The following is a 12,500-nucleotide window of genomic DNA, read 5'->3' as shown; positions in this document are numbered from 1 at the left end:
AAATGTAGATTGAACATCATTGTTCACATATAAAGTCCTAGAAGCTGGAAGCAAAATTTCTAGCTAATGTAACACTGATATATTATTATATGTGTTATGTTGTTAATTGTTCTACATTTTGAACTTTAATGTAGACTTTAATTAATGTAGAGTCTAGTACATATAATACTTTGTGTTCATGATAGTTATGACTTCTATTTTTTAGCAACAGTTGTTATTTTCACTCTAAATCAAAAGCCATTAGATTCAATTGATTAAATGAATATGATCTAGTTCTTTGCCACTTTAAAGAGTAAACCCAAAACCCAAGAAACTTATTTTGATGCAAAATTCATTACAGATTCCCTCAACCATTAGCTTGTCTGTGCAGAAGTGTGCATCAGAGACCCTGCCTGAGGATACAGATCATGATAGAAAGGTAGTATCACATAGGTCCGCTTATACTAGTCCTTCAGCATGCCATAAAATTTGATTTTAGTAATGTTACCAGGATTTATTTGTAATGTGTATTATTTTCCCTTGCTTTCAGCTTACCAAAAATGTTAAATCTTTATATGAGCGAGATATGTGAGATAGCAGAGAGATCCATTCATACCTACTTTGGTTTTTGATCCATCAGCATGCCAAATAAGCCAGATAGAACTGTTCAGTCACAATTATTTCATTTTGATACCTTTCCCACCAGAGAGTAATTCAGACTCAGCTGGTGAAAGTGGTCACGGGAGCAGAGGTGGACAGTCGAGACAAGACGTTTCTCCAAGAGCTGCCCCACACTCTTCTCTACCTCAGTCTTGTGGGTGTGACTGAGGACTCACCTGATGGGGCTGATATTAGGTATGTGTGTTTGCAAACTAGAGAGCAATTTCAGGGATAATTTGAAATATATCTTATCTAATACGGTGTGGGCGGATTTATATTGATGTACTGGTATTATCTGCAGCACATTTTGGGTTATGCACTTTCTTATTATCAAGATATTCTTCTGTTCTTTAGGTATCAGTTCCCAAACTGGAGTAACAAGCTGGTTAAAGTTCGTGGGATGTTTATCACCGCAGCCCACACAGTGCAGGAAGTGACAGGGGAGCCTACTTTGTGGTATTTTATACAGACTTCTCTGACTTTGGGCCCTACCTTATTTACATTTCTTCTATATATTTGAGATAATCTTTAAGTTCCCTTATTTGCTTGTATATGGTATTTTTTGCAGGTTAAGAAAGTTTTTTTTTTTTTTTGGCAGCTCAACAGTGTTGATAGATGGAGAGTATTATCATGTTGCATATGTGAGAGAAAATAACGATATCTTCCTCCTTGCTCTTCCACATTCCTAGTAAGTGGTTTTCTCTCTCTCTCTCTCTCTCTCTCTCTCTCTCTCTCTCTCTCTCTCTCTCTCTCTCTCTCTCTCTCTCTCTCTCTCTCTCTCTCTCTCCCTCCCTACCTCTCCCTCTTCTCTCCCTCTCTCCTGTTTGTTTTTTCATTCTTTTGTTCTCTTGTTCTAGACTTTTATATATAATGTTATTATAAAATACAACAAAATTTAATTGAATTGTGATTTTCTCAAGGGATATATTTTGTAATGTAATAGAAAGGTGACTGAAACACATAATTTGAACTTTTGCAGTGTGTCAAGCCATGAAATAATAGCACTGATGGAACAGATTGCTAATCTTATCAAATTTGAATTTGAAACCTTGACCAAGTAAGTTTATTTTTAGTGTCAGTGTTTGTTTTGCTTTTGTTTTACTTGCTTTTTTGTGAGTAGAGTTCACTGTTGAGGAATGTACAGGTGAGAATGTGTTATTTCAGAGCCATTATTGATTATTTGATTACACAATTGATTAAATAGACTTAATTTTGAATCATACCTGTACCCTTCTCAACAGTTGTTTGCATTGCATTTGCATTTGATGTTATCAGAAGTTTTCCTAGTTATATTAGACTTCTATAATGCAGGATGAAAATATTTTTGTTCCAATAATAATGATAGAGTAGATACAAAGCAGCAGTGGTATAACATGGGCTATCAGCACCTGGGGTGAAAAGGTCTATAGTAATTAGTAAGTAAATACTGTAAAATGTAATGCAGCAATGTTGATTTGAAAAACTGTGTGGACTATTTAAACACCGGGAGAGCATATTATTTCCAATTTTTTTTCCCCTTTTGAAAATGGGCAATGCAAAGAATTTGGCACCCAAGGTAACCACTCCTGCAGTCCCACCCACATTATGCCACTGCTAAGAAGTTGGATAATATGATAACAGTAAAGATATGAATAAGGATTATAAAAACTGCTTTGATTACAAATACAGTGATAATAAAGTCAGATGAACACTGAGGAGAGAAAAAGCAATGATAAAAATAGTAAGGCTCAAAATGATTATAGTGATGATAATGATACCAATATTAACAACACAGTAATAATAAAGACCATAATGATAATTGCCTTCATCCCACTCTTTACCATCCACCCCCCCTCTCCCTGAAACCAAAGTGGCGTGGGTCTGTCCCACAACAAAGCCTACCTGGACCACCTCATGAGCCACATCCTAGGGAGCGTCCTTTCACAGGGGTGTAGAGGAGGTGGAGGAGGGAACGGCCAAGCCAACCCCTACCTGCCTCTCATCCCAACCGCGTCACAGAGCCTTATCTTCGCCCTCCCCACTTGGCTAATTCTCCAAGGGGATGGGGAGACGAAAGTGAGTTTTCAGAACTTGGGAAGCACGGGTTGTTGAGCAGTTGGTCTGCTGAGGTTGCAGCTTGGGCATGGAACTTCTGTCATTTTTTGTCTTTTGACTTATTTGGGCACAAATGAGAATATTGCTTATATGATGCTGATCTCCCTATGTTATTATTATTATTATTATTATTATTATTATTATTGTTATTAATATTGTTAATTTCATTTTTATTATTATTATTATTACTATTATTATTATTATATATTAATACTTTTAACCCAACATTGCTTTAAATGCTGTGCTCATTTTGGAATTTTTTGTGAAATGTCTCTGCACATAGATGGCTCTGCAAGTGCTTAGCCACAAAGGAGTCAATTAGTAGACCTTGTGGCCTGACCTGATTTCACCTTTCCTTGAATTTGCAGGAAAAACGTTTTATTTTTTACTGATGCAATCAATATCAGTGGTGTTATTTTTATTTTAGACATTATAATTACTATAATGTTATTGACATTAGTAGTGGCAATATAAGAAAACATGAAATATTTTTAAAAATCAAGGAAAAGGGTAAACAGGTGAGACAAGTAGTACTCATAATTGGCTCATTGGTAACTTAGTACTAGTGGCTCCATCTATGTGACATGCCATGCCCCTTGGTTTGGAATTAAACTATGCGTTATTTTTTTTTCTCTCTCTCTCTTTCTTCAACAATGTTATATTTTGAATTTGTTACATAGAGGATATGAAAAACAGCATGACATCTAATTACCTTTTTTGTTACTCTTCAGCTTCAGATTGATAATTGTCTGAGTGAGTTGGAGTCTGGTGATTTTGGGGATGATGTAAGTTTAATACAGTTCATTTAGAATAATGATGTGAGGTAATTTTGTGTATATGTTTTTTTAGGAAAGTTTTTAGTTTTTCTTTTTCATTACCATAGATTAATGTTGTGTTATTATTATTTTTTTTTTTGTTCATAATACTTTAGTTTATTTAGTTTTATTCTTGAATGCACTTCAGTTTGAGAGAAGAGTTGATGCTGCACTCATTTCTACCTCTCCCACTGTTATAATTGCTCGCCTTATGAACTGATTTGGAACTTTGGAAAACAATAAATTAAAGCATTATACAAAAAAAAAAAAATTGTCTCATGATTACAGGATTCAGACTGTGATGACTGTTCTTCCCTCTACAACATATTGGGTACCTGTCTGTTTTACAAGGTGTGTATAGAAACTTCTACTTTTATGGTTTTTGCATTTATTGTATCTTCATTAGAAAAAATATATATTTTAGATAAAGATAAGCAGTGGGGGGAGGAGGATTTTAGAGAATGTAACCTCAAAATGTCTTTCTGTCAAACCTCAGGGCAGATTGGTGGCTCCCATCTATGCACAGAGGACCTTCAACACATGTGGCTTTTCGTGCAACACCATGGGCTGCTCTCGCTAACCACCCATGAATCTGTCAGTCAACTTGTGGCTTGGAGACAGGTTTATCCCCCGGGCCAGCCGAGAGATGAGGGACCAAAACACTACTTGTTGATTGTTGCTACGGTGGGATTGCAGATTATAGATAGATTTGTCTTTATGCTTTCTCTCTTTCTGTTTTTTTCTTTCAAAGTTACTTTGAGTAAAGAAGAAATGAGAGACATGGTAATTTTTTTTCTTTTAAGAGTTTGTCTTTCCAAACAGAATCATATGCTGTTGGGACTTCTCTTGGAGGCTGGAGGAGTCACAGAATTGTAAGTATGATTAAGTTTTATATGTAATCTTCTTGTTTTCCTCAAAATTTCATAGGCAATCCACCAATCCATATTTACTCATTCATTCATTACCTTCTGTTTAACCCGGTACATCCAGAAAAATATAATGTTCTCTGTAATATTGTTTTGTGAACTGTCTAAACATAGATGGTCTAACAAGGCTCAGCTATCAAGGAGTCAGTTAGAAACCTCGTGACCTTACCTAAAGTCACCATTCCTTTAGTTTTGGGGAATTTTCTTTTATACTAATGCTGTCAATATCAATAATGTTATTATTATTGTAGATAATATAATTATTATGATATTATCAACGCAACTAATAGAAATATAAGATAAAAAATAATGTTTCTGAAAAGGATAAACAGATGAGATAGGTAGTATTAGTAACTGACTCATCAGTGACTAAGTACTTGTTGTACCCATCTATGTAAAGACAAGTTAATAAACTAAACTCACAGTAGACAATGGCATATACGTATGTGTGGCATCGGACTAATCAATCCAACTGTATATTATGTCCTAACTGATCATTTAGTTAATCCATCTATTTATCAGTCCACCTACAAGAAGCCCATATATTGACATACCAAACCTAGTCCCCTTTTAAGAGTGAAGAGAGTCTCCCTGCAAAAAATGAACACATTCTCCCATTCTTTGCAGTGTAGAAGATGGTGCAGGACCAGACCCATTCCTAGTGGATCAGGCCGAGGCTTCCTTGTATCAGCTTCATGCTCTTCATGTTCATACTGTCTGCGAGGAAAGGTGAATGTCTGTGCATGCTATACTGGGAAAATATGTCTTTTATCATATTTCATGTGTTTATTTACTAATATATGTATGTATATTTATATATATATATATATATATATATATATATATATATATATATATATATATATATATATATATATATACAGGTGTGTGTGTGTGTATAGATATAGACACACACACACACACACACACACACACACACACACACACCACACACACACCACACACACACACACACACTCACAGAACTGATATCTGCTGCAAGGAGTTTAACATCACTGTTCCTTTCCACACAGCTTGTTCAACGGGGGCATTGAAACCATTGCAGCCGATGAAAAGTTTGGCAGAGGAACACCCACAAAGAAGGCTAAAGAAAAGAGTGACGCAGTAGACGGTTTGTTAGAGTGTAGTTTCTTGATTTTTTCTTTCTTTCTTTCTTTCTTTTATCTTCTTCTTCTTCTCGCTTTGCATTTTACTCTTGCCATGTTTTTTCTTTCTTTCTTTCTTCTTTTTCTTTTTATTTTTCATTTTCTTTTTCCTTTTCTCTTCTTCTTGTTCTTGTTCTCTTTCTCTTCTTCTTCTTCTTCTTCTTCTATTTCTTCGTCTTCGTCTTCGTCTTCTTCTTCTTCTTCTTCTTCTTCTTCTTCTTCTTCTTCTTCTTCTTCTTTATTAGTAGTATCCATTTCCAGACTTGAGGTCTTCTAGTGCTTTCAGTTTATCGTTATTTATTTTTTTTTTCTTTTTCTTTTTTTCTATTTTAAGAGAATGTAAAGGAAGAGAGTACATAGCTACAACAATTTTGTCCAATAGCCATGTATTTGTATATATTTGTATATATCCATCTATCTACATATCTGTCTAACTCTATATCTCTCTCACACTCTCTCTCTCTCTCTCTCTCTCTCTCTCTCTCTCTCTCTCTCTCTCTCTCTCTCTCTCTCTCTCTCTCTCTCTCTCTCTCTCTCTCTCTCTGCAGCTTTCAACCATACTGCACCAGCAACCTAAGATGCAAACCCACTGACATTTCCCCACAGGCGGCATCAGACTGCCAGACGTGCCCTCGATCTTAAAGCAGAAGTCCTCCCCCCTGCCCGAGTCACGGCTGCACATCCACGACCACACAGGATGCGAGTGCGAGGGTAGCGTCGGGGAGACCAGCGAGGATTCCTTCACGCACAGTTCCCAGGGTTCGTCGCTCGCCTTGGAGGAGGACGAGGGGGAGGACGAGTCCGACTACGACTGGAGGATTTTCAAGGTGTTTGGGGGTGACGACGTCTGGTCCGTCTGATTGATTTCTTTGATGGGTCTTTATGTTCTGTGGTTCGTGTTTCTCTTGCTTGAGAGAGAGAGAGTGTGTGTTAGTGTGTGATGTGTGTGTGTGTGTGTGTGTGTGTGTGTGTGTGTGTGTGTGTGTGTGTGTGTGTGTGTGTGTGTGTGTGTGTGTGTGTGTGTGTGTGTGTGTTAATTCATTTGTTAACCCATTCACAACAGGAGTCCCTAGTGTAATACTGAATGATTCAGGGTACACACAGAGGGAAAATCAAAAGCACATGACTCAGCTCTCAGTGCTCTTGGCTTATTCATAAACAGTTTTTATATAATGAGATTAAAAAGCAGCTTCAAGAATACTTTTTATGGGCTACTTCTCAAAGAATGTAGTCAGGGCCGTACATGTGCACATATTTGAGCAGGCTTAGGCATGCACTAGATGAAGACAGCATCCCCCCGTTAGTTGTATAGTGTGATAAAATACCACCCAGCATCTCTGAGCATGATTGGGTTAATGATTAATATAACATAGAAATTATGCTATAACATTCAAGTAATGCGTAATATAAGAGATTGAATGCCAGATTCCATGGACAGAGACGATCATGGACATTACTAAACAGTTTTATATTTGGTACATGACTCAATTGTATACTAATATATAAGATAAACTAGTTAGTTATAATGAAAAGTATAATAACTGTAGTGAGAGATATCTCAAGCAGTCATTGGTAACAGAAAGTGAGTCTGGGTTTCTTCTATTCAACAACAGTCTGCCGAGAGTCGTGGTCTTCACCAGTATGATCTGGATATAAAGGCACCAACCAATAAACATCCTACCTCCCCAATTCGGTAAGGGCTTCCTACTACTTGTTATTGTGTATTTAAAGTGTTTTTTTCATCCTTATCTTTATTTTTGGATAGGTCACTGTCACAAATTTTACAGTTCCTTTCTCTCCTCTCTTTCCTTTTTCCCCCTTTCCTTCTCCTCTTTCACATTGATTATGTATACATTAGATTATTCATTTGCATAGCTCTATTTCAAGTTATTTCTTTTTTTTTTTTTTAGGATTACCAGTGGGAATGAGAGAGTTCTTTTCCACATGGTGCAGTTGGAGGTTGGGGAAGGGGTGATGGTCCAGTCCATTCCCCCTCCAGCTTCTTCATCTCCCACTGGCTCTCCCTCCTTGAGCTCTCAACCACACCCTCCTTCCCTCCAGGCTCAGGTTCTCAATAACTTTCGGTCTGTTTGTGCTCATATACACCATGTACTCCATGCAGCTGTAAGGGGAAAGGTACGTGTTCTACACCTCTAAGGAAGTTTTAATGTGGTTGACAGTGAGATAGGCACAGGGCATGTTCTAGATGTAGATGTATTTCTTTGATTCTGGCAAGACTAGTATTCAACATACTTTCCACACAGGAACAACATGGCATTTACGGAAGCAGTACAGGCCCTAAATGGCATAAAAGAACATGGTGTCTTATTTACATACTCACCCCCTGCAACTGACGGCACAAATGGAAGCAAAAGAAGACCTCCACCACTCTCTTACTGGGTTGTTGGGTAAGTTTGTGACATGTGTGGGGTGAGAGCCCTTGTTTATACATAATAGAGTATTAGTTCTCCTCTTTTTGTCTGTCCTTATTATTCCATAATCATCCCTTGAATATAGGAAAACATCTTTTAAAAAAAATTATATTACAACTTTATAAAAAATATTGTTCAGGCCTGTGCTCAAGTGAATGCAAAAAGGTATCATAATACTGATAAATCTCCTAGATATTCTAGAATTACCAGTACTTCTTGCTATGATTGTACTAATTATTTTTATGAATTTGCTGTCACCTTTGTCAGCTACTCTTAAAGAGGTTTTCTGTTGTTAAATGGTCAGGACCCTATCTAATCATAGCTTTTCAAAAGGACCTTCATTAAACACAATCTACAGAAAGTTTAGTGTCAAAAGATTTAGATGTGGCACTACTTGCTTGCTTGAGATTTGCGAAGTTCTGGCTTCGCCCGGGCCTTTCACTTATGGCCCGGCTGGCACTACTGTTTTGAAAGCTTATACTAAACCCATAATATCCACTCCAGTATTTCTAGGGCACTAGATATAACTTTCGTACCTTCCTTTTCCAGAAGACTACTGGGTCCACCATATCACCGAGAAATTTACATCTGCTACCATGAGGCCATTCCCCAGAATGTAATTGAATTAGCTTTCCGAGTGTCACTGGGATGCATCATTTGAGTTTTGGTTTGATGAGAATCTAATTCATATTTATATTACATAAGTTGGAAAGACAACATCATTGATAAAGTAGACACCATTTGTTTTTCTTCACATTCTGTGTGCTTCTTTCCATATTTTATATATATTCACTAACTTCCAACAGGATTTTCCAACACTGTACAAAACCAAGCACTGGGTATCATGCCCACTCAGTGAAAAATTGAAGTGCATGGCACATATTAACCCTGCTCGCTAAGATTTTTGATGTAGCATATTGGATTTTTAGGGAAATGAGACATAAAAGGATACTTTAACCTTTGACCACAGGCTGGAGAGTATATAGACCATTTCCCAGGAATAAAAAAAAAAAATTAAGAGCATGGACTATATAGTTGCTTAAAACAGCATGAATAATAGTTGAGAATTGCAACTATGCATGGGTTAACCCATAATTGATGGGTAGCATTCATAGAGGCCGGGGCCTCACTGCCGGGGGCTTATATCGTCGCCCGAGCATGCGCGACCACTCATGCCAAATACCAGCATCCCATGCCGTTTCTTCGTAGTACTACGAAGATATGTTGTATTTTCAATTTTCATTATTTTTTACAGTCTCTACTTGCCAAACTTCCTGATAAATCGAGACTGAAGGGTATTTTTGTGGTTATATAGACTCCATAGTTGATCATTATTTGGTCTATAGTCCGAATAAAATAAGCAGTGTGTGGCATCATGGAGTTGAAATTGTCGGTTTGTTGCATTTTTTTGTTTGTTGCATGGTAAAAATGAGAAAGTGTTAAAACCAACTTAATCACACTTTCACTGGCAAAAAAATAATCTTTTGCCGTGATTGTAACAAAAAAAAACTCATGGCACGTCCATGCATACTCTATGGCATGTGCGTACGTGCCCCCGGCAGATGGTCCCGCCATGCCATGGCATGTGCGTACATGCCACCCGTCGGCAATGGGTTAAGGGTTAAGCCTATTTTTGAGAGGCTGTATCTTCACAATGATTGTAAGCAGTGCCAAACAAGCAGACAGTTGTTTAACATACACATTAGAGGGGGCTTGTTAGTCATGGCATGGGTACATATCACCTAGCATTTGGGCCCAGTTTGCTAGGATGTGAGTAGACAGTATATGACATGAGTGGGTGGATGATTAATAAATGATCTGTAAAAACTGTGATTAAGAAATGCATAGAGTTGTTCAATTAAGAGGTTTCTTTGTTAATTGTTATTAATATGCATAAGTACTTATTCAAGTTTAAGAGAATCACTTTTATTCTTTCCAGGGCAGCTAGGGTTATTTTCAGTTATACAGTTACTGTGTATATCATACATATATATATTTTTATCATGTACTTATCACAGAAGACTAGAAGATTCAGTAAAATTTCTTTCCATTCGAGTAGGTAGACTAATGACTGTTTCGGGTTTACTAATGCAAATTAAAGAACATTTCTGATCTCTCATATGAAACATTCCATGAAAAGACTTACAAACAAAAAGTGCTTATTAACTTTAGTTAAAAAGTCTTAAATATGTCTGCTAAATATATCACTGTAATACTTTTTACTTACATTAGTTAATATTATTTTATACTTTTGTAATTTCATAAATAAATTCATACATTAAATTCTTTGTATTATTTATTTTTTGTCATGGATGTAAGGAAATAATTTACATAAGCTTGTGTCAGATTAGAAAGTGAGTGGGTAAATTAAAATGGTGACTTACTTGATATTTCTTACACTTGATTGTCTAGCATATTTATTTTGCTTTGTAATCATTAACCATTTATACTTGACTTTAATGTAATATAGAATGAGTATCTTGGTTAATATGTAAGCATTGATAATGAAAAAGTATTCTGAAAACAGGTATTTCACAAAATATTTTTTCATTGTTTGTTGAATTAACAAAATATGCTTCAAATTTAACAGGTAACTTACCATTATATCAGGTCAATCAAAAAATTAACAGAGAACTTTTCCATTGGTAGAAAGACAGTTTTTACCTAGTAACAATTAATGTTCCTGTATGTTCAAGGTTGAAAGAAAAAAAAAATTCAGAGCACCACTTTAATAAATCACCGTTGTAACAAACTGTACATTTCTTTACACACACATGCTAGCTAATATAATAATCGTTTGCTCTTCATCATTTACATACTTGTGTAAATTCCTTATAATTTTCTAGGTTCACACAAAATACATACTGCATGTTCCACCATATTACCAAAACAATAAATCTTGTGCAATTCATTACATTTAAAATATCTAAACTGCATAGTTACTAAAGGGTGTATTTATCTTACACAATCTACATCTAAACAATATCCAAAAGTAGCAGCAAAAATAATGTACCTCATTTCCAAAAGCCAAGCGAGATAAAGCCAAACCAGATTCAGTGGTAAATGATAGCACAACCTCGGGTCAACTCAATATCTGGAGCTAAAAAAAAAAAAAAAAATCAGAACCAAACCTAAGAGGGTTATGCATTTATGAATAATGTATTACTTTATGTACATTAAGCTTTCTTAAGAATACAATTCCTGATATGAGACAAGTACAGAATATAATAAGGTGCTGAACGAACCTTAGGACATCCAGCTTTTGCTTAGTGCATGGAAATACAAAGAGTTATCAGTGTCCACCACAAACTCACACAGTCTAAACACTGTGCTTTACAGACTTTAACTAACTATAACCTTACAAAGAGTGCAATCCCTTGCCATTAATTTTAGTTCAATTCAAATTTTGCAAGATGTCAAAAAGCATCATTGTAGATAATGAAATCAATCCTTTGCCATTTTCGTACTTTCAGTCATTACCAAGATATACTCGAATTTATCAAATGAATAGACTCAGAATATATATCCATAAATGTATCTTCCTCCCCTCTTTTGTTTTTCTCTGCTCATTTCAGCACGTCTATCTCCTTCTAACATTCTAACACAATATCCCCATTTCCTAGATCTCTTTAAAACCAATCTCTTCTCCTAACACTTTATATTTGGTGAATACTATCTCTTCCCTCAATTTCAGTACTCCTTAACAGACTTACACCAAGACCTACAGCTTCTGCACATAAGATACACAGACCTACTGAATAAACTTTCCCTTTCCTCTCCTAAGGGTGAGAAAGCCTTCCTCTATGTTGATTAGCATTTCACTTTCCTGATCCTCTGCTAGAACTAGACAACACAGGTTTCATGATAATATATAAATATGTATTTTTTTTCAATACAGCAAACCAATTATTTACTTTAAAGCAGTATGACATTTTAACAAATATAAGGGTGGTATAAACAAACAAAGAATATATATGCACATATATGTTTGCTATGATGGAAAAGAACTGAAAAAGAAAAAAAATAATAATAATAAAGAAGAAGAAAGGAGAAAAAGAAAAGAAATTTCTATATAAACCTAGATTGGAACACAGTAATTGTCCGTATGTATATAGATGTGTGTAATGTTTGCGCATCAGTGTACCTGTGCGGGTGTGTGCATCTGTATGCATGTTCATGTGCTCGTGTCTGTGTACATGTGATGTGCTTGTGTGTATACGTAAGTTTGTGTACAAACTCATCCCTATTACACGCTTGCATGCATACACATAAAATAAATAAAGATAAAAATATTGGCATATAGTAATACATAAAGAGCAGGTTACTAACAAAAAACACACTACATATACTAATTCCAACTTAAATATTTGTATAAGCCAGACACTTGCAATAAAATCAATGAAAAATAATCAACCAAAACTTAGCAAT

The 12,500-nt window shown here is 35.8% G+C and overlaps 1 protein-coding gene across 1 annotated transcript in view; it reads left to right on the top strand.

Moving 5' to 3' along the window:
- Window positions 1–8,807, top strand: part of LOC119584205 (protein inturned-like) — a 13,057-nt gene extending 4,250 nt beyond the window's left edge. The window contains 19 exon segments of the mRNA XM_037932716.1: window positions 341–418; window positions 686–834; window positions 994–1,095; window positions 1,238–1,327; window positions 1,619–1,696; window positions 2,490–2,694; window positions 3,465–3,518; window positions 3,837–3,899; window positions 4,045–4,054; window positions 4,057–4,232; window positions 4,371–4,420; window positions 5,102–5,203; window positions 5,509–5,606; window positions 6,247–6,467; window positions 7,254–7,333; window positions 7,551–7,776; window positions 7,905–7,934; window positions 7,936–8,048; window positions 8,622–8,807. Of these exon segments, the coding sequence (XP_037788644.1) occupies window positions 341–418; window positions 686–834; window positions 994–1,095; window positions 1,238–1,327; window positions 1,619–1,696; window positions 2,490–2,694; window positions 3,465–3,518; window positions 3,837–3,899; window positions 4,045–4,054; window positions 4,057–4,232; window positions 4,371–4,420; window positions 5,102–5,203; window positions 5,509–5,606; window positions 6,247–6,467; window positions 7,254–7,333; window positions 7,551–7,776; window positions 7,905–7,934; window positions 7,936–8,048; window positions 8,622–8,733 (2,037 nt within the window). The 3' untranslated portion in view covers window positions 8,734–8,807.
- The last annotated feature ends 3,693 nt before the right edge of the window (window positions 8,808–12,500 follow it).

Source organism: Penaeus monodon, chromosome 18, assembly GCF_015228065.2.
Source record: "Penaeus monodon isolate SGIC_2016 chromosome 18, NSTDA_Pmon_1, whole genome shotgun sequence".
NCBI classification, from domain to species: domain Eukaryota; kingdom Metazoa; phylum Arthropoda; class Malacostraca; order Decapoda; family Penaeidae; genus Penaeus; species Penaeus monodon.
This window is presented reverse-complemented; position numbering and strand designations above follow the sequence as displayed.